At 45.5% G+C, this 19,391-nt stretch overlaps 1 protein-coding gene across 1 annotated transcript in view; it reads left to right on the top strand.

The window, feature by feature from the left end:
• Positions 1-19,391, top strand: part of LOXHD1 (lipoxygenase homology PLAT domains 1) — a 171,045-nt gene that overhangs the window by 52,913 nt on the left and 98,741 nt on the right. Inside the window, exons 5-11 of the mRNA XM_064736029.1 lie at positions 5,995-6,093; positions 7,736-7,884; positions 10,824-10,947; positions 12,680-12,930; positions 15,048-15,183; positions 18,500-18,660; positions 18,976-19,062. Coding sequence (XP_064592099.1) covers positions 5,995-6,093; positions 7,736-7,884; positions 10,824-10,947; positions 12,680-12,930; positions 15,048-15,183; positions 18,500-18,660; positions 18,976-19,062 — 1,007 coding nt within the window. The remainder of the gene's footprint in view (positions 1-5,994; positions 6,094-7,735; positions 7,885-10,823; positions 10,948-12,679; positions 12,931-15,047; positions 15,184-18,499; positions 18,661-18,975; positions 19,063-19,391) is intronic.

Genomic DNA, 19,391 nt, shown 5'->3' on the forward strand with positions numbered 1-19,391 from the left:
GCCAAAAGGAATTAAATCACAGAATGCTTTGGGCTGGAAGGGGCTTCTAAAGCTCAGCTATTCCAAGCCCCCACAATGAGCAGTCACATTTGCAACTAGACCAAGTCACTCAGTGCTCTGCCAAATGCAAAACTCCTCCTTCTCCAGCCCCCCCTGCTCCAGGTGTGCTTGTAATCTGCATTTCCAGTTTGAATCCTTGGTTAAAGATGCTGTTCCCCACCTCTGGAGGCACAACTCATTAACAAATGTAGCTGTCAATCACCCTTGAAAGAGATTGATTATGTTTGATCTCTAAACCAACCCTTAGAATTGAACACTTTTCTGAATGGGAGAAAAAAGGAAGTCCTCTTTATCTGTGTGCCATTGCTTTGTGCAAGAGCAGGACCCAGTTTTGAGACAGAACTGGCTGCTGGTGAGCTCAGAGGAACCCCTCTGCTTTTACAGGGGTTGCTTTAGGCTCTAATCATATTTTGCTGTGCAAAGCTGTCTCTGGGGTCCCTGCTACTGTGCCACAGAGGGGTTTAATGGCTGGGCTGGGTGCGTTTTCCTTTCATTTGCAGAGACTCAGCTGCTGGATACACAAGACCAGCAGGACATCTCCAAGCAGAAGGTCACCAGAAGCTAATGTAGGAAGAGGCTATTTTACCCTGGTGGGATGAGCTCTCTGCCAGGACAAACAAGAACTAAATTCAAATGTTTGCTGTGAATCAAGTGTGTTGGGAGGCCAGGTCCCAGCTTTATGCCCTGGCCATGGGCTGTCTGACATTTTAAGGATGCTCTGACCCAGAACTCCGTCACTGAGGACCTTGCTGTCAGCAGTGGTATAAAGGAGCTTCCACTTTGACAAGTCAGTCCCTTCCATCAAGCAGAGGTTTTTTCAGACCGTTCCTGGTGGGCTGGATTGACTGACTCGATCTGACAGGCAGGAACCAAGGCATCTGGGTATTAAACCTCCATCCTGAGCTGAAGCAAGGCTGTGGCACACTCAGGGTGAAGCTGTACCTTGTCTGCAGGTGCAGGTGCCTGCCTCTCCCCTCAGCAACAATTCTTTCCACACTAACCACAAAAGTATTCCTTTTCCAGCAGCAGTTCAGAGATGGTAGCAGTGCCTCTGCCCTGTCCACCCAGCCCCTTTCCCCCAGCCCCTTCCCAAATCTGCCTGCTCAGTGCTGAGCAGCACAGGATGGATCTCCAGCATTGCAGCTCCTGGGAGCAGTGTGAAAACAGAGGGATAATTGCCAAGAGTTGCCTTATGAGAAGGATCCATCCCTGCCTACGGCTTGGTTCCTTGCTTTTAACCCCATGTGCTTTGCCTGTGAGGGCTGTGACATTTCCCAGATATTGGATCCACAGCAGGTCAGGTGCATGGGAGGCAAGCACAGCTGGGAATTCACTGTGCCCTGCAGGAGTGATAACCCCAGGTAATGAAACACAGTCAAACTGATTTTCCTGCCCAAATCTCAGGCTTCTGCAGCAGGAAACTCAGCAGATTGTGCATAAACATACTATCTAATGCCCCAAATAATAGTAGATACAAAATTCCTTTAGGCGTTTCCATCCTAGGGTGCTTCAAGCGGCCATGATATCATACTGCTAAATAAATGACATTAACAGATGAATACCACATGGCTGGACAGTCAGCTGCAGGTTGCAGGTGGCAGGATTTGTCTGGGATATGTCCATGCATTTTCCATGGCTGGAGGCAGGACAGAGGCTGCACAAGAGCACCCAGGGGTGCTGCATCTGGATGGAAATATTCTGGGCAGTGCATGGGGCTAATGCTGCACCCAGGGTGGGGATGACAGTGGGGACAGCCTGGACGGGAATGTTGGGGGCTAGGAGAGCAGTAGCCCCATGCCCTTCATCCCCCAGGATGTGTTGGGAGTGCATCACATTCACAGACAAAACCCTCTTGGCTCTCAGTGGAGAGAACCTGACTCCAGCCCACAGTGCAAAATTAACCTTTCCTCTTGTCTGTTGAAAGCTGAGGCTGAGTTAATCAGTAGCAGACAGGCTGATTGACTGCCACTCCTCTGCTAAATTAATGCAGTAGGGTCACATCAGTGCCACCCCACAGTCTCCCAGAGATGGCATCCTGGCAATGCCTTCAAATGCAGACACACAACTGTGAAGAAAGGGAAGGTGCTGTTACCACACAGGGCATTTACACTTGTGCATTGCAATGTGAAAGTGGAAAGACAAGAGAAAATAGCTACTGCTCTTCCTACTGATTTTTTTGTTGGCTGTTCTGCTCTTGGCATCTTGCAGTACGTGCCTCTGAAGCTGCTAATTTTGCTCCTAGGAAAGCTCCCCTCCCCGTGCCTGTGCTGCAGTGAGCCTGTGCACTGCTCGGTGGAGGCACAGCTTTTACATTAACATTTTGCATGTTCTCAGTGCTAGGAGAAGCATTCAGGAGGGGAAAAAAAAAAAAGATATCCAGGCAACATCTTGATCTGTGTTTTACTGATGAAGTCAGAGCCATGTATTTGGATTTAAAAAAATTAAAAAATAAATAAAATTTAAAAAAAAAAAACAAAAAAGCCAAGTGGGTATTTTTGAAAAGATGCTTCTGCCACGGGCTTAAAAAATAGGGAACAACATCCACCCATGATCAAAATGAAGAGTACTTGACTTATGGCAGATCTCTTCCTGGCTGCAGTGAGAGCTTTCTCTTGCATGCTTTTAGCAGCTGAATCCTCGCTGTCTTTTTAAGAGGCAGCATCCCTTTCCATTTAAATTGCTCATCCACCATGTCACTCTCTAAGATGTGCTGATGTACGAAGCACAGAAGGACCCCTGAACAGCATGAAGAGCTCCTCTCCTTGCTGCAGCTGAATGTCAAATTGCTTAGAGAGGGACAAAGTGCTGGCAAAAATTCAGCATGGCTCGGGGTTTGCTTTCTGAAGATGGAGGAGCTGAAATTTTTTCTGAAAGCAGACCTAAGGGTCAGGTGTGGGGACAGGTTTGAGCATCCAATTTCAGAGTCGTTAAGATGGAAAAAACCAAAGAAAAGACCTTATGAGCACAGGCTAGGCATTGTTTGTGAAGCAGGAATGTGCTCTAAGTCAAGGACCTCTAATGCTCTTGAAGTAGTTTTGCCCACAGAAACACACAGATGTGGAAAAGAGCCATGCCAGGGCATGCCACACACCACAGCCATGCTCATATTAGAGGGGACAACATAAAACCCTCACAGCACAGTGCCCTGTGAGTGCCACCTGTCCAAAGAGATGGCCCATCCCTGGCTCAGGAACCAGCTCTGCCTCAGGGCCCCTCATGCTGACCCTGAGAGCAGCACTGTGTGTGCACAGAACCCTTGGGACCCCTTGGTGTTCCAAGCAGAAGATCAAAACATGTCATTCCTGACCTTAGATTGGAAATACAGCCATGCTGAGAAACCTTTAAAGGTTTTGGATCTGGCAAGTAATTTTACCAGCACTTTCCTTGCTGGCCAGATGTGCCCTAGCAGTAGCCATGCAAGGTGCCCTTGCTGCCCTGTGTTTGCTCACTTGCTTTTCATGGACTTGCTCTCTGCATGTCTTCCTTGATGCTCTGCATGCATTGAGACATCCCTCTGGGCTCAGAGTCTCTGTATCTCAGAGACATAAAGCCTTTTCCTGCAAGGGGAATGTAAGCTAAGCCACTGTAGCTTGTCCTTTTGAGGATCCTGTTATCCTGTCAGGTTCTTCTGGCTCTCAAAAAGTGGAGTGGAAAATTAATCACTGACATCAGATTAAATATTCTAGAGGAGGTGCAAGGAGCAAAGCTTCTTGGAAAATGTGGTCTGTAATTAAAGACTGCAAGGTACAATGGGTCAGTTTTAGTTAGAGCAGCTTAGTGGCCAAGTAGGAGACGTAAATTGCACCATCCCCACACTTTGCTAATGCAAATGAACACTTTTGGTGTTGGTGTATCTCTAGCAGGTTGTTAAAGAGAATCATTAAGGCATTTTCTCCCCTGTCTGAGCCCAGCTCTGTTCTTCTCTTTCTTGTTATTTAGTATTTGTTGCAGTTTTATCATTATTATTTTATTTGCCATGGCATGTTTTGCGATGAGGCGCCAGGGATGTCAGCTCGATTTTTAGCCTTTTCCCAGCACATTCATTAAACTGTGACAGGTGATTTTCCCTTCTGTTTGGGCTCTGCCCTTGCACTCTTCACCCTGGGAGCTGAGAGCATCGTTGTAATTCAGGGGATGGTCCAACAGCCGCTCCTCATCCCTTTGCTCTCACGTCCTCTGCCTCTGTGGGAGCACGTGCACCAGGTCTCTGCTGTCTTCTGGAATAACTTTTAATATGCACTGATGATGGGGGAGGAGGTGGGGGATCTGTTCTGGGAGCGGCAACCCAGTGTTGGTGATGTTCCATGGCTCTTAAGAGAATCCATTTCTGTATCTGGCTGGGAAGTGCAGAAAAGATTATCCCCTCACTTGGTGCTTGCTAAAGGGAAAAAGGGTTGCAAACCAAGGATCAGGGTTAATGGTTGGACTTTAGGATGTTAGAGGTCTTTTTCAGCCTTAATGATTTCATGATTCTGTGGTGCAGGAAGTTCTATTTTTGCCAAGGATCTGTGTGTGAGGAGATTTGTGCATTTGACCCTTTCACAGAAGCAATGTGCCCAGGACTCAGAAATGCAGAAGTGACATTGCACACCGCCCTCAGTATGAGCTACCCAGGGTTCGGTAACAGGAACTCTGTCCAGGGCTTGTATGACATCATGTACTGCTCAGTAGCAGATTTTGCATTCATCTTCAACTGTTTTGTGCCTTGCTGCCTGCCTCCAAACACTCATTTTTCACTGCAGATACAGCACGAGGTGTCTGCCATGGCTGCTTGCTTGGAGGTGGTCAGGTGCCTTTAGTGGCAGATTTTGAATGTTGCTCACATTTGGGTCAAATTTTGGCTCAAATAATGTCACACTGAAAATCATGGAAACTTTTTCATTGATTTCAGAAGAAACTGAGGTCACTTTTGCTGTCCTTGCAAACCAAGTGGGTCCCACCCTGATCTGTTTGAAGAACTTGCTTCTCAAATTCACTGACATGATGTGTGTAATGTCCATGATGTGCCTCATCCACAGGGGTTTGGTGCCATACATGATGTATCTCCACAGTGTTACAGCTCCTGGGTCTACTACTGTTTCTTCATTAAATAAAAAAGACTGGATGACTGATTTTTCTTTTTTTTCTTTTTTTTTTCTTTTTTTTTTCTTTTTTTTTTTTCTTTTTTGTTCTTGTTTTTTTTTTGGGGGTTTTTTTAAGGAAAGAATGGCCACTTTCACATTTTTGTTCCATGCAGTGTGGCTGACCTTTCAGAGACTCACAGAATGTTTTGGGTCCATCCAGTTCCACTCCCTGCCATGGACAGGGACACTTTCCACTGGACCAGGCTTCTCAAAGCTCCATCCTACCTGGCCTTGGACATGCCCAGCGCTGGGGTGTCAACAACTCAGAGCAATCTGTGCCAGTCCCTCACCACACCCCCAGGAAAGAATTTCTTCCGTATATATTCAGTCTAAATTTCTCCTTTCTCAGTTTAAATCCATTGTTCCTTGTTCTATCACTGTGATATTATTTCCCAAAAATTCTTGCTTGGTATAAACTAAACTTTCAAAATAGCTCCAGGACAGAGCTGGGGTCAAGCCTGAGCTTGGGCAGACTCCGTAACTCATCGATGTTTGGAAAAAGCAGAGCTGGTCCATAGGTCCTTTGTATCCACATCAAAATTTTCATTTTCTCTTCTATTTCACTCTTCAGTGTGAAGGCCAGGAACCAAGTGATCTGTCCTCCTGCCCTGGGCAGTGAATATGCAGTGTCAGAATCCTGCCTATGGATTTTATTCCGCTTGTGGAGAAGGGGGTCATTGTACCGAGAATCACAGTTCAGGCCATGCTTTCAAGATAGCACCAGCACAGCCTGGATTGGTCTGTACTGTTGGGTTTTGCATCAAACCATTGAGTTATTAATGTGTTGGGATTTTTGCCTCCCTCATTGCAGTCAACAAATACGTGGTCCGGGTTTTTACTGGTGAAGTCAGCGGCAGCGGAACGGATGCAGATGTCTTCATTAATATCTTCGGTGAGAAAGGAGACACAGGTATTCAAATGCAAATCATTTCCTAAAATATTTCCTCCTGCTCTGCAGGCCTGTGATCTGAACAACACACACACACACGCACGCACAGGCAATCTGGCAAATGCAGAATGATTTGGCTGAGTGAAAGGCACAACAAATGGTGTGGGGGCCCTCACATCCACAGCCCCTGGAAGGTGCATCTGCAATGCAGCAGCTGTGGCTGGGCGTGGGCATGACTCAAGTTACCTTAAAAAAAAGCAGATTCTGGGAAAAACACAGCATAAACCACCAGCAGAAAGCAGTGGAGAAAGTGCCAACCCACTGAAGGGTCCAACACCAATAGTATTTACAGGGAATGCAGTGGGAGCTGTGTGTCTCATTTTCCAGGTACCTGGAGGGATAATGACATCCCTTCTCTGTGGTGGAGGTGACGGCTGAGCCTGCTCGGCCACTTGTAAAAATAATTTAAGCAAGGTTTATATTAGTTGGGTTTGAATAGCTTTTTTTAGAAATATTGTAATTATTTTTAAACGTAGACTGTACTGCAACAGTGGTCTGGAAACTTTAATTTAATTTTTTTTTTTTAATTAATTGAATAATATTAAAAGATGTGCCCAAACCAAGCTCTCTGGGCCATGAAGAGAAGTGGGTGGAGATTGCTGGAGATTCCTGTAACCAGGGAGGAAATATTCTCTCACTTCTACACTGCATCTATCCTGTCAAATTCAAGAAATAATGATATGATATCTGCCAAGTGTCCTTGAACAGATTATAAAACCTGGTGGATGGGGCTCATCCTTGATTAATCCTCCAGAGTTTCACTGGGGGATTCACCTGATCTCCCTGAAGACATCCCAAAGTGGGAGTCTGAATCTTAGCTGGGTGTCCAGGCATTCAGTCCTATCCACACAGAGAAATAACACCCCTAGAGGATGATTCATCCTCTCTAAGGTAAGAGGGATGAGTTGCCCACTGACCTCTTTCTCTGCACTGGAGCCTTGGGTGGGTTTCATCCCACTCACAGCATCACACAGGCTGCAAACGGGGGCACAGCTTTAATACTTTTCATAAAGGCAAACCCCTGTGGGATCAGGAAAAAGCCAACAGCCCTGGCTGGGTCCTAATTTGAAAATAAATCCTTCCTCTCGGATACAGCAAAGAATTCCGTGTCCTGAAATGTCAGAATCTGCAGCTTGTGACCAAAGCCTTTCTTGAACAGTTTGGAGATTTTCAAAGACAGTAAAAATAAAAGGGAAATGTGGTGATATGAAAAAAAAAATATTTAAGAGCCATCTGGATATATATTTCTGAAAGCTCTGAGAGCTGCAAGTAACTGTGACATTAGAATGGAAATCCTGGTCTTTTGTGGGCTTGAGAAAAGGTACCTTTTTTATTAGAATAGAAAGTCCTCTGCCTTTACCTTGAATCCTGGGTGCAGAGAGCTGATATCTAGGGAATATTTGATTCAGTCAGTGGTGAGTTTCTGACATTCCTAAATATTCCTTCACTTACAAACATGCGTATGCCAGTAACCCTTTCCTCCTTGGAGTTAATTTTTATTACTTTTTTGTTTGGGGGATATTTTTGTTTTGTTATGTTTGTTTGTTTTGTTGTGGGGCTTGTTTGTTTTTCTTTTATTTTTACTTTTTCTTTGCTCATTCAGGTGTGAGGAAACTGGACAATGACAAAGACAACTTTGAAAAAGGAGCAGAAGACAAGTTCACGCTCGATGCCCCGAATCTGGGAAAATTAAGAAAAATTAATATTGGGCATAATAACAAGGGAGGCTCTGCTGGCTGGTTCCTTGCAAAGGTTAGTTACTCCTGAGACATTCAGCATAAGCATCTCATGGGCTCAAAATATCTCACCCTCTCTGTGGTCTGGTAGCAAGAGATTTAAGGATAATTGCTAGTGATACAGGTTACTGAGAAGAACACAAATCATTTCATTCTCTTGGCTTAACTCATTACCACGACTATAAAAATACCAGAATCCAAGAGTTATCTGTTGGATCTGTTCACAGTGAAAATTTGCAGACTCATAGCTTGCCCAAATTTAAGTGGTTTGTCATTGGCTCAGCAAAAGAGATATGCTTGCCACAAAGACCCTATTCTTCCATTTTCATTTTAATCTCCTGCTACAGGGTAGGAAGGTATTACAGCTTTTAGTATAATAGTTGAAGGAATATTTTAAAAGGGGAAATCTGTGACTCTTCTCTGGTCTCATTTTCTTTCCTCTGCTGATGTAGTTTAACACAGCTGGCTTTAATCCACAGAAGACATGACCCCATATTTGTAAATCCTCAATAACAGGATAGTTCAATGTAATACAAATGCAAATATTAGCACATGGTTCTCCCCCACCACACAATGCAGGAAAAGTTACAATGCTGGCAGCCCATGAAAAATGTGGAAGTAAAAAACAGAGGTTGTGCTCAATGTCATAAATAGTGGGTGGCAAAAAACACAGAACCTCATTCTCGCATCAGAGGTGTAATGACATAATTTTTGATGAGGTTGGTGAGGTTGCTCAAGTCCCAAAACCTGGCGTAGTGTCTACTTGCAGCCAACACACCAACCCTGTACTCTGCCACAAGCCGCCAGGATATTTAAGTAAATAAATAAAATGCAGCTTTGGCCTTGCATTTTTTGCAAATTCAAACGGAAAGCTGGAGAACTGAGCTAAAATAGCTCTGTTGTTGTCTACTGGTTTTAGATGTTTTTTTCTGTAATTTGTTTCAATACTTGGACGCTGTAGTGTTGTCACTCCAGGATGAACCTGTTCTCATGTTTTCTGTTTTCAGAGTGGCTTAATACTCAGAGATGGTTTTCCACCTCTAAATGTAATAATAAACCCACTGAAAGGAACCCAAAGAGGATCAGCTGGTAGAGAGGCATTGGAGTGCTGCTATTTCTCCCAAACCTCGTCTATTTTAGTCTCTAGCACTCCAGCTCTCTCACGCTGACAATCCCAGCCCTGGCAGACTCTGCTGTCTGTGTCTGTGGAGGTACAACAGGACTCAGGAGTGCTACAGGCAACAGCACGGTGTGGGATGAATGACAGGAGGGGAAGCTCTGTTTCCCAAAGAATGGTTTCATAAATTTATCAGAAAGGACAGGTTTCAGATTCTCCCTCACTGTTGAGAAAATGTCAAGGGCTTTCTACAGTGATTTTTTTGCCCCCTCTGAGACATAACCCACGCAGAGGAGTAGAGATTTTGATTTCTTCTCTTCTGACCAAAATCCTTTAATACTCTTCACTGCTGGTTTAAAATACTACAGTAACTCTGTGACAGGATTCAGGAGTCCAGCAGAAGATATTGCAGCAGGAGATGCCAAAAACTAGTCTAATGTTAAAGGGAAATATTGTTCCCCAGCTTGTTTCAGCAAAGTATCGCAGAATTCTAAAATAATCTGGTTTGACAGGGACCTTAAAGACCCTCCAGTCTCATCCCCTGCCATGGGCAGGGACACCTTCCACTAGCCCAGATTGCTCCAAGCCCCATCCAGCCTGGCCTGGGACACTGCCAGGGATCCAGGGGCAGCCACAGCTGCTCTGGGCACCCTGGGCCAGGGCCTGCCCACCCTCCCAGCCAGCAATTCCTCATTCCCCATGTGCCAAAATCTGTCCCTGCCCTCTGGCAGTGGGAGCCATTGCCTGGCTGCTGTCCCTGCCTGCCTTGTCCCCAGGGGCTGTGCAGCTCTCCTGGAGCCCCTGCAGGCCCTGGCAGGGGCTCTGAGGTGTCCCTGGAGCTTCTCTGGTGCAGCTGAGCAGCCCCAGCTGTGCCAGGCTGGCTCCAGAGCAGAGGGGCTCCAGCCCTGGCAGCAGCTCCGTGGCCTCCTCTGCACTGGCTGCAGCAGCTCCAGCTCCTTGTGCTGTTGGAGCCAGGGCTGGGGCAGCTCTGCAGGTGGGCTCTCACCTGAGCCCAGGGGCACAGGGGCAGGATCCCCTGCCCTGCTGCCCACGCTGGGGATCAGCCCAGGGCAGGGGGTTCAGGCTGGGGCAGGCCCAGCTCTCACCCCCAGCACCCCCAGCTCCTTCTCCCAGGGCTGCTCTTGATCCATTCTCTGTCCAGCCTGTCTTTGGATTGCCTCAGACCAGGTGCAGGACCCTGCACTTGGCCTTGTTAAACCTCATGATATTTGCACAGCTTCACCTCACTGTGATCCAAATCCTTCCAAATTTGAAACTATTTCCTGCCACAGGGTTTTAACAGGAGTGCCTTTGCAATGGTTCCACCCTGGAGTTAATGTCTGGGATCTAGTGATAGTACTGTGTCACACAGGCTCATCTCATGGTCTGGATTTGCCCTGAAATTCCTAGGCATTATTTTATAACAAGGCTCTAAAGCAGAGAGGGAGAACACAGCCTGTTCCCAAAGCAGAACAAAGAGCTGTCGTTCAGCTGATGGAGAAGTGTGGCCAGCGCACAGGCTCTGGAGAGGAGGAACACAGGCCAGGCCAGCTGGTCTTGATAGCAGAGACATCTGGTCTCGTGCACCGCAAGAGATGCAGAGTGGGCTCACTGGATAAAAAAGAAAGAATATAAAAAAGCTGGGGTTTTACTCACTGATTGTCTGAAATTCTATCAGCACTAATTAGGGAGTGGAGTGGGATCTGCCGGAGCATTGAGTATGTTAATACCAAGTTTGAGAGTGTACATTTTTAAGCTTCTTCTCTTCTGCCACCCCACAGTGTAAAACATTTGCTTTTCCCATGCTGTTTTCCAACGTGGTGTCTCTTTTCTCTCAGGTGATCATTGAGGACATAGGCAATAAATGTGTGTACCAATTTCCAGTTGGACGCTGGTTTGCTTTAGACGAAGATGATGGGAAAATCCAGAGGGACATTCTTGTTGGGGGCACTGAAGCCACAGGTAAAATCATGGCCCGAATCCATGGTGGGAAATGGGAAATTAAGGCTATTAGCCATGTTTTCTTTAGTAGATTGAATGTCTTATGCTCAGGGAGGCCTGCAGTGAAACACCTGCTAGTGGTAGGCTTTGTGTGAGGGTTCCAGAGCCACCAGCACATTTCCCACCTTTGTGCCTCACCTGTGAAGCTGAGCAGGACCTACGTGCTGGTTTATCATCTGGTGCACCTGGGTAAGGGGCTGCTGGGCAGGCAATAAAAGATACAGCTTGTACCTTCAGCAAATTGCTCACCAGCACTCAAAGTGTTTGTTATTTCCAAAAGGACAAAACAGTGAATGTTGTACTTTGGTTTCTTGTCTGGGGAGCTAAACATCCTTTTACAAAACAAGAAACACAGTGCTGAGCCCTAAATCGGTCTTTTTTTATTGTCTAATGTGGTTAAAGCAAATACAACCAAAGTTTATGTCTCTGTTAAAAGAAACCTGGATGCTAAGTCCATAAAAGAACTTGTCACGAGGCAGAAGATTATTTGGATAGTGTCCTGCCTGTATTTATTTAATAGCACGAAGGCAAACACTGTGATGATGCATGTAACAACTGTTCTTTACTTCCTTGCACGGTCTTCAGCATCTGCAGTCCTCATATTTCCCCCTGCACGTCCATGAGGAAAGTGGTCTGGGTACAGAACCCTCACTGCAGGGTGCTTATTAGGGAAAATCAAGGGAAGAAACCAGAAATAAATGTAATTCAATCCCCAAAAGACTCCTTTTTCTTTTACCACTCATGACTGTATTTTGTTTTCCTGCTCTCTGGGATTTTGTTGAAGATACATCAACAGTAATGCATGCTTGAGTATTTTTAATGTAAATTTCAAAGGCAGAATTGTTTGTAAGAGAGTGAGTTCTGATGCTTTTGCTTCATCCCAGGTCCCTGTTGAAATTTCTGACTGATTTAATCAAAAAACTTGGCTTAGGTCTCAACTATTTTCTACGTGCTCCTATAATGTTTAGGTGTGTTTTTGATGCCATGAGACAGGTTTAAGATGTGCTTTTCTGTGAGGTAAGGCTTGTGGGAAGAAGTGTTTTCATTCTTAGACTAACAGTTGGAGATGGAAAAAAAACCCCAAGGACACTTTTATGTAAATAGGTTTCTTTACAGAGATACTTTTCTTTTTTCCAGCTGGGCTGGAAAACCAAACCTTTTTTGCTGAGATCTGTAGGTTCTCATTGTGACTGTGGAGGTCCTGATGGCTTCAGCACATTATAGGCTAAGAAACAAATAAACCCAAAGTTTTCAGAGTTTTGTGATATTGAAGATTTTGCTACCACTGTTTAAAGAAACACTTCTCCATCTTCTCAGCATTCTCTGACCTATTTGATGCTTGGAATTTCTCAAAATCAAATTACATACATGTCAATTAATTTTTTTAACCTTTCTTCACCTAATCAGCATCATGGAGTGAATAAAAAAGAAATTTTTTTTCCCATCGGGCCATGAAATAGGGAGCTTGTCACCCCAAGCCTGTTTCTCTTGGGCAGTCTGAAGGTAGATGTGCATTTCTCAGAATTATGTGTGGGTCAAAAACAAATGAAGCATTGCAACGTGTGTAAGAGAGACGCCAAAACAGACCAGCGGGAAATCAATAGAGTCTCCAACATAAATCCAATCAAAGCCACAACTCCCAGACTCTTTTCCTCCTTTCTTTTTCCCCTAACCAAATTTCTGGTTCCTCCAGGCATTGTGTACAACGTGGCTGTAGTGACCGGAGATATCAGAGGAGCTGGCACCAACTCCAAGATCCACGTAATCCTCCATGGCTCCAAAGGCCTGAAGAACAGCGGGAAGATTTTCTTGGAAGGAGGGGAATTTGAGCGTGCCAGGACAGATCTATTCAACGTGGAGATCGCTGCCCTCCTCAGCCCTCTCAGCAGAGTCACCATTGGGCATGACAACTGTGGGGTCAGCTCTGGCTGGTTTTGTGAGAAGGTGAGGCTTAGTTACCATAAACTCATGGAATCATTCAGTTTGGAATGGTTCTGTTTGGAATGAGCTCATGGAGTACTACCACTGGGCCAACACTGCCAGGAGTTTTGCATGCAGGCAGATCCTCCCCATTCATAACCTGACCCCGACAGCCCAGACCAGCTCAAAAATAAATAAATAAGTCTGCTTTTGTTTGGAAGGCAATATCCCCGGTTTAACAAGTCAATATTATACATCACACACGAGAGCAGCTGATTGCCTCAAAGGCACGTTAGATGCATAAGTCAATCACTCGCTAATTGGGTTGATTGCCCCTCTGCAGTCACAAAGACAGAGATTATTGTTTGCTCAGCTCCAAAAGCACCTTCAGATGTTTGCCCAAGGGGCCGGACAGAAATGCAGCCTTGGATTGTGCTGAGCGTTTCAAAGTTATCATCTATGCTCAGACTGCACTGAAGTTTCTAGATGCTGTTCTGGAGGCTCAGAAATAATAATATAATTTTTTTTTAAAGGGAAAAAACCAAACAAAAAAACCAACCAAACAACAAAAATACCCTATAGAAAGTGGCTGACCCCAGCTGCTACTAAGAGGCAGTGGAGAAATAGGCAAAGTTGTTACTCAACAACTTATATTTCTTTGAGAAGAATTCTACACAGCAGTGGGGGAAGATGTTGGAAAATTATTCTAAGTTTAGTACATGGTGTGTGATCCCTATATCAGTGGGTAATGTTTGGTTTTGTACCATCCAGTGCTTAGTACACATGCCAGAGATTAATGTGGCCTTGTGTTAACTCCCTGCATCTGTGACTAATAAGTTTTGTGCCAGCTAACGCTTCCTTGTTTGCTTCCACCAGTGATTAATATGTACTGGGAGATATCTTAGTTTTGAGAGCAGAGGTGGAGTGCCAGAGCAAAGAATGATAAAGAAAAGTGCATCACAAGCTGGATACAGGAAAGAAGATTCAACAGAAGATCCAGGACCATAAGGAAATTTTGGGGAATGGGATGTTCCAAAATGACCACCAAAAATCCCCAAAAGACCCCTAGTCATATCCAAGTAACTTCATGGAAATAATAAGCATATATTCATGCATACAGGAAGTGTAATGAATATGTGACAGAATGGGACAAATATGTATTAGTGTAATGTTTGCTCTGTTTGGTTGCTGCTCGTGCTTTGAGGTGAAGCTCCCATGAAAGCAGCATCTTTAAGAAGCAATTTTGTCTTTCCAACCCAGCAAATTGGTTGGAGAGTTTATTTTCCAGCTTTTGGTGGCAACAGTAGATCATGTACGAGGTCACCAAGAGCGTGGAGAGGAAGGCAGATGCCTACCCTCAAGCTATAAGGAAATTCAGTTTTCCTGGCAAGCAGAATCAGCTTGTGATGGATATGTTTGAAGGCTTTTTGTAGCCTGTGCTTTCTGCAGAGCCCTGGTGTGGTGCAGGGCCTGTGCTGCACTCTGACTGCTGCAAATACCCTGCCTGCTGCCATTCCCTTTCCATCCTGGTGTTTCACCTCTTCCTGCTTGACCCATTGTGATGTACTGCTGCAAAAATGGGAATAACAGAACAGATGAGTCGTAGCTGTACTCCAAACTGGGATTTGTTCAACCAGTCTGTGTTGAAGTGAAGGAAGATGACCCACCTTTGTTGGTCAGCATCGACTTCAATTTATTGATCAAATCAGGCACTTTTTATAACAGTGTTAATTCACTTCATGCATATTGCAAAATCTGAGCTCCTGATAGGCTGTAGAGAAAACTTCAACTCCTCCTTTTGTTTACAATACCAAGATTTGTGTTCTCAAAACTTACTTTTACTTTTCCAAAACAGCCAAAGATAGAATATTTACCTGTTATGAGAAAACTGTCTGAGAACCCTGAGAACCTAATTGTTTACAGAAACAGGCTGTGAGAATTTGCTCCTCACAGCTGCCTTTTAAGCTATTTCTGAAAAAATCTCCAACAAGTCTGGTTCATATTGGTCCAGAAATGCTGATTTTGAGAGCAGGACCAAGACCTCCAGCTCTGTCTTTGTTTGTTTAAGTTTTCAGTGCCAAGGTCCTGTGGGCTGCCAGTAGCAGAATATTCAAGCTCACTGTCCCAATCTCTTTTCCCAGGTGGTGGTTTACTGCCCGTTCACTGGGATTGAGCAGACCTTCCCATGTGGGAAGTGGCTGGATGAAGATGAAGGGGATGGCCTCATCGAGCGGGAGCTCTATGAAATGGTCTCCCTGCGCCAGAAAAGGCTGAAAAGTAGGTGCAAGTGTCCAGGACCCTCCTGTGCCCATCATCCCTCCTCTCACAGGCCTCATGCTCCTGAGTGTCCCCTCAGTGACATGGGTATAGGGCCTAGGGCCAGGGCCCTAGGAGAGATTCAGGTGGGTTCAGTCACTGGATTGCTCCAAGCCCCATCCAGCCTGGCCTTGGGCACTGCCAGGGATCCAGGGGCAGCCACAGCTGCTCTGGGCACCCTGGGCCAGGGCCTGCCCACCCTCCCAGCCAGCAATTCCTCATTCCCAATGGGCCAAAATCTGTCCCTGCCCTCTGGCCCTGGGAGCCATTGCCTGGGTGCTGTCCCTGCCTGCCTTGTCCCCAGGGGCTGTGCAGCTCTCCTGGAGCCCCTGCAGGCCCTGGCAGGGGCTCTGAGGTGTCCCTGGAGCTTCTCTGGTGCAGCTGAGCGGCCCCAGCTGTGCCAGGCTGGCTCCAGAGTAGAGGGGCTCCAGCCCTGGCAGCATCTCCGTGGCCTCCTCTGCACTGGCCCCAGCAGCTCCACATCCTTCTGATGGTGGGGCATGGGTGTCAGCTTTGAAAATACTGCTTTAGGGGAGTATAAAATTAAATTGCTAAATATTTTGAAGAATTATTTTCTTAAGGTCCACTGTGCTTAGGCTCCCTCAGGCTTCATCTTACCTTTGCAGACAAGCCAGGCCATGTTGCTTATCACTACAGAAGCAAGGCATTCTTATTTGAGACAGGAACAAAACAATACAACAAGGAGACAAACCTTGGTGGGGGAAGGGAGTGAGAACGAGAAATAAAACAAAACTCTTCCTTGTTGATTTCAGCAGTTTTTATTCCTGACCTAGAGAAATAACAGGTCCCAGCCCTGTCCATGTGGCAGGTGCGTGCTGGGTGCAGAGCCTTTTCTCTAGAGGGAGGCAATGGCTCACGTTTGCTGGGAGGAGCTGCTCCGTGCCGTGTGGGCATGTTCATCCATCCCCAAATTCTCCAGCTCCAGCCGGCTTCTGCACCGAGCCAAAAAATATCGCTGCTGCCTGGCCCGTGCCGGTGTGCCCATGTGTAAACAGAATATTTTAATTAGGATAATAGACACAGTTTAATCCGAGAGTGCTTCGGGTGGGCTCCTGCTTGAACAGCAGTTCATTTGAATAAGCTTTATCTAAATGTTAGTCAGCGCTGTAACCACATTGCACCTCCTGCACTCGGTCCATTTAGCTAAAACATCTGCAACCTTTAACCCCCTATTATCAGCCCTGATTGTTATTGACAGGCTAATTCCCTCAGCACTGCATTGCAGGAGATAGACACAGAGCATTAGCCTTGAGAAATCTGTGACCTTTAGCTGCCAGATTATAGAAGTGCAAGACTCGGAGTTAGAAAAGACCCATTATGTCATCCCTGCTATCTCCCTGTGCACACAGGACTGTCCCTTTCTGCAGAGATGATCAAAGCTGGCTTCAGCCCCACTTGGGGTATCCATGGTGAAACGTCTCCCAGCACAGCATCCAGAAGCTGCTCCCGCAGCAGATTGCAGCTCCATATGTAGCTTGTGTTTATTCTCTGGGTTTTTTATTCGCTCCTCTCCTTATCTGGAATGTTATCCTGGAAACTGTTGTGCCAGGCCTTGTCCTCCCTGTGCCCTGGGCTTTCGAGAATTTCCAAAGTGCCTGGATACCTCAGGGTGAAGGGATGGGATGCACCCAGCAAGCCCTGGGAGGATGATGATGATGATGATGGGAATTTGGGGAGATGCCTGGCCTTCCCCAGCAGCCTCAGCCCTAGCTCAGCCACACCTCCCCTGCGTGGTTTCTCCCTGACAGCCCTCTATCAGCATTTAATCCTGGTACAAGGTCCCATTTCCCCCTCCGTGCATGCTTCACTCCTCCCTTCCCTCAGCAAGGGGTCAGAGAGGCCAAAACACACAGATGAGGGCAGCCTTTGGTGTCTGAATTGCACTTGCAGCTTTCCCCAGGGACAACAGGCTTCTCCATCACATGCCATCCACAGATTTTGCTTCATTTCTGCTCATCTAAAACTTGCTGGTGCTTTTCAGAGAGGAGTGATCATGAATATTTTGTATATTATTAAAACAGGGGCAAAACTTTTTCTGAGAGATCCCTCTTCCCCTCCTCCTTTTTTTTTTTTTTTTCAGTAGCTCTTGTCTCTTTTTTATACAGTTAAACACTGAGAAGACCAGTAAAAACCTAATTTATATGCATGCCATCATATTTTTATATTCCATTCTGGGCTCTGAAGGTCAAGCTGTGCTAGTGTGGGCTCGGGTGTACTGAAAGGGTTAGCAACTCTCTCATTAGGATTTGTTAATAATTCAGCTGGTGTCTGAGTGAGGAAAGAAAGCTGTTCCTTCTCCTGTAGCTGCAGCAAGGCCTGCAGAAGTGACACACATTATGGTCAATAAGGCATGCAGATGAGGGGCCATCTAGAGGAAATAATGGAACCCTTATATATGCAATATTCTGGTATGAAAACTAATGTAAAGTTGCTGCAGGTGGATTGGACTTATGGTTAAAATGTTGGATGAAGACTTGAGATAAAAATCTTGCAGGTTGGCCACAATCTTTGGGTATGTCATGTAGCATTAAAGAAAGTGTTAGCTGAAGATGTGTCAGATTTAGGCATTTAAATAATTCAAAACCTTTTGGAAAATATCTTTACACTGATACCACTAAGGATATGGTACTTCTGAGTGTGTTTGTCCCACATGGTGCAGCCTCCTTAGGGATGGATGCCTGAGTGGCCTTTGAGACAGCCTGTTCTGCAAGAAGCATTTTTGGGATAATTAGTCCAGTCTTGGGAGGCTTTTTGTCTCAGGATGAGGTGATAGCACGTCTGTGTCCTATTCCAGACATAGATCAGACAAGTTTTAGGAGCTACCTGGAGCTGCATTGCACTGTGCACAAGTAACTGGATACTGACAAAAGGACAGAAGAATATTTCCCTGAATTTATGGTCTTTGAGGCTGGAGTTGTAGGTATTTGAGAAGTGAAGTGAAACTACAGTGTTGGGCCACACCCCTGCACAACCCTGTTAGTAGAGTGTAACAAGAGAATATGGTTCACCTGAAAAGAGGTTGTTTATGTTTTTTCTCATTTTCTTTTAAATGAAATGGCAGATTTATGTTTCTAGTCTCATTCCTGAACATCATGCAGCAGCTGATTATGTTTGTGCAGAAATGGATGAAAGGTCTTTGAATTTCTTCATCGTACCCTCTCTACCTACCTGGGGAAGCAATGATAATTATGTTTTTCACCAGGTTGCCCTATAAAAATCACTTTTTAAAACAGGTATCTTTAACCTTTCTTTCTAGAAAACCCCTGGTCTCTGTGGATTTGGACAAGTGACATTAAAAATGCAGGAACAGATGCCACCATCTTCTTCCAGATTTATGGAGACAAAGGGAAGTCAGATGAGATGAAGCTAGACAACAATTCAGACAACTTTGAAGCTGGACAGACTGACAAATTCATGGTATGAATCTTCTGCAAGTGGTAAATTTGGCTTGGTATTGTTTTCCAGGGGTTTAGCTTCAATCCTGGGCAGAAAATCACCAGTATGAGATTTTTACTCTATTGGATCTTTCTAAAGTTGAGGAGAAGTCAGTCCATTTGGTGGTGATGCAAATGATTTACTTGCATATGGATATGGCTTGTCTTCCCAAAACAGGGAATAGGCTGATATTTTTGAATTCTCTCTGATTTAGCTCTTAAAAGATGATGTTCAGAGATGCCCTTTTTGTGTGTGCTTTTCTGACTTAGATGTTGCACCCTTTCTACCCATTTACAGATAGAGCTTCCTGATCTCGGCAACTTTTATAAGCTTCGGATATGGCACGAGAAGAGAAGTCCCTTTGCTGGCTGGCATCTGAATAAGGTGAGGGGACAGCAAAGGAAGGTAGAGCTGGAAAGGCAGGCTGATCACAGAGCTCTGCAGTGCCACTCCTGGGTCACTGTGCTCCTCAGCTGGCAGCTGAGCTTCATGTGCAGGGCTCTGTGGTGCCTGTCCTGACACAAGACAAGATAAAATGGTCTAAAGTTGCACTTGAGAAGGATTAGATTGAACATTAGGAAAAATTCCTTAATGGAAAATGTTGTCCAGCCCTGGCAGAGCTGCCCAGAGCAGTGATGGAGCCCCCATCCATTTAAAAGCCGTGTGGATGTGGCACTTGGGGACATGGGGCAGTGTTGGGCTGGGCAGTTCTG

The sequence above is a fragment of the Zonotrichia leucophrys genome, chromosome Z (genome assembly GCF_028769735.1).
Source record: "Zonotrichia leucophrys gambelii isolate GWCS_2022_RI chromosome Z, RI_Zleu_2.0, whole genome shotgun sequence".
Lineage (NCBI taxonomy): Eukaryota > Metazoa > Chordata > Aves > Passeriformes > Passerellidae > Zonotrichia > Zonotrichia leucophrys.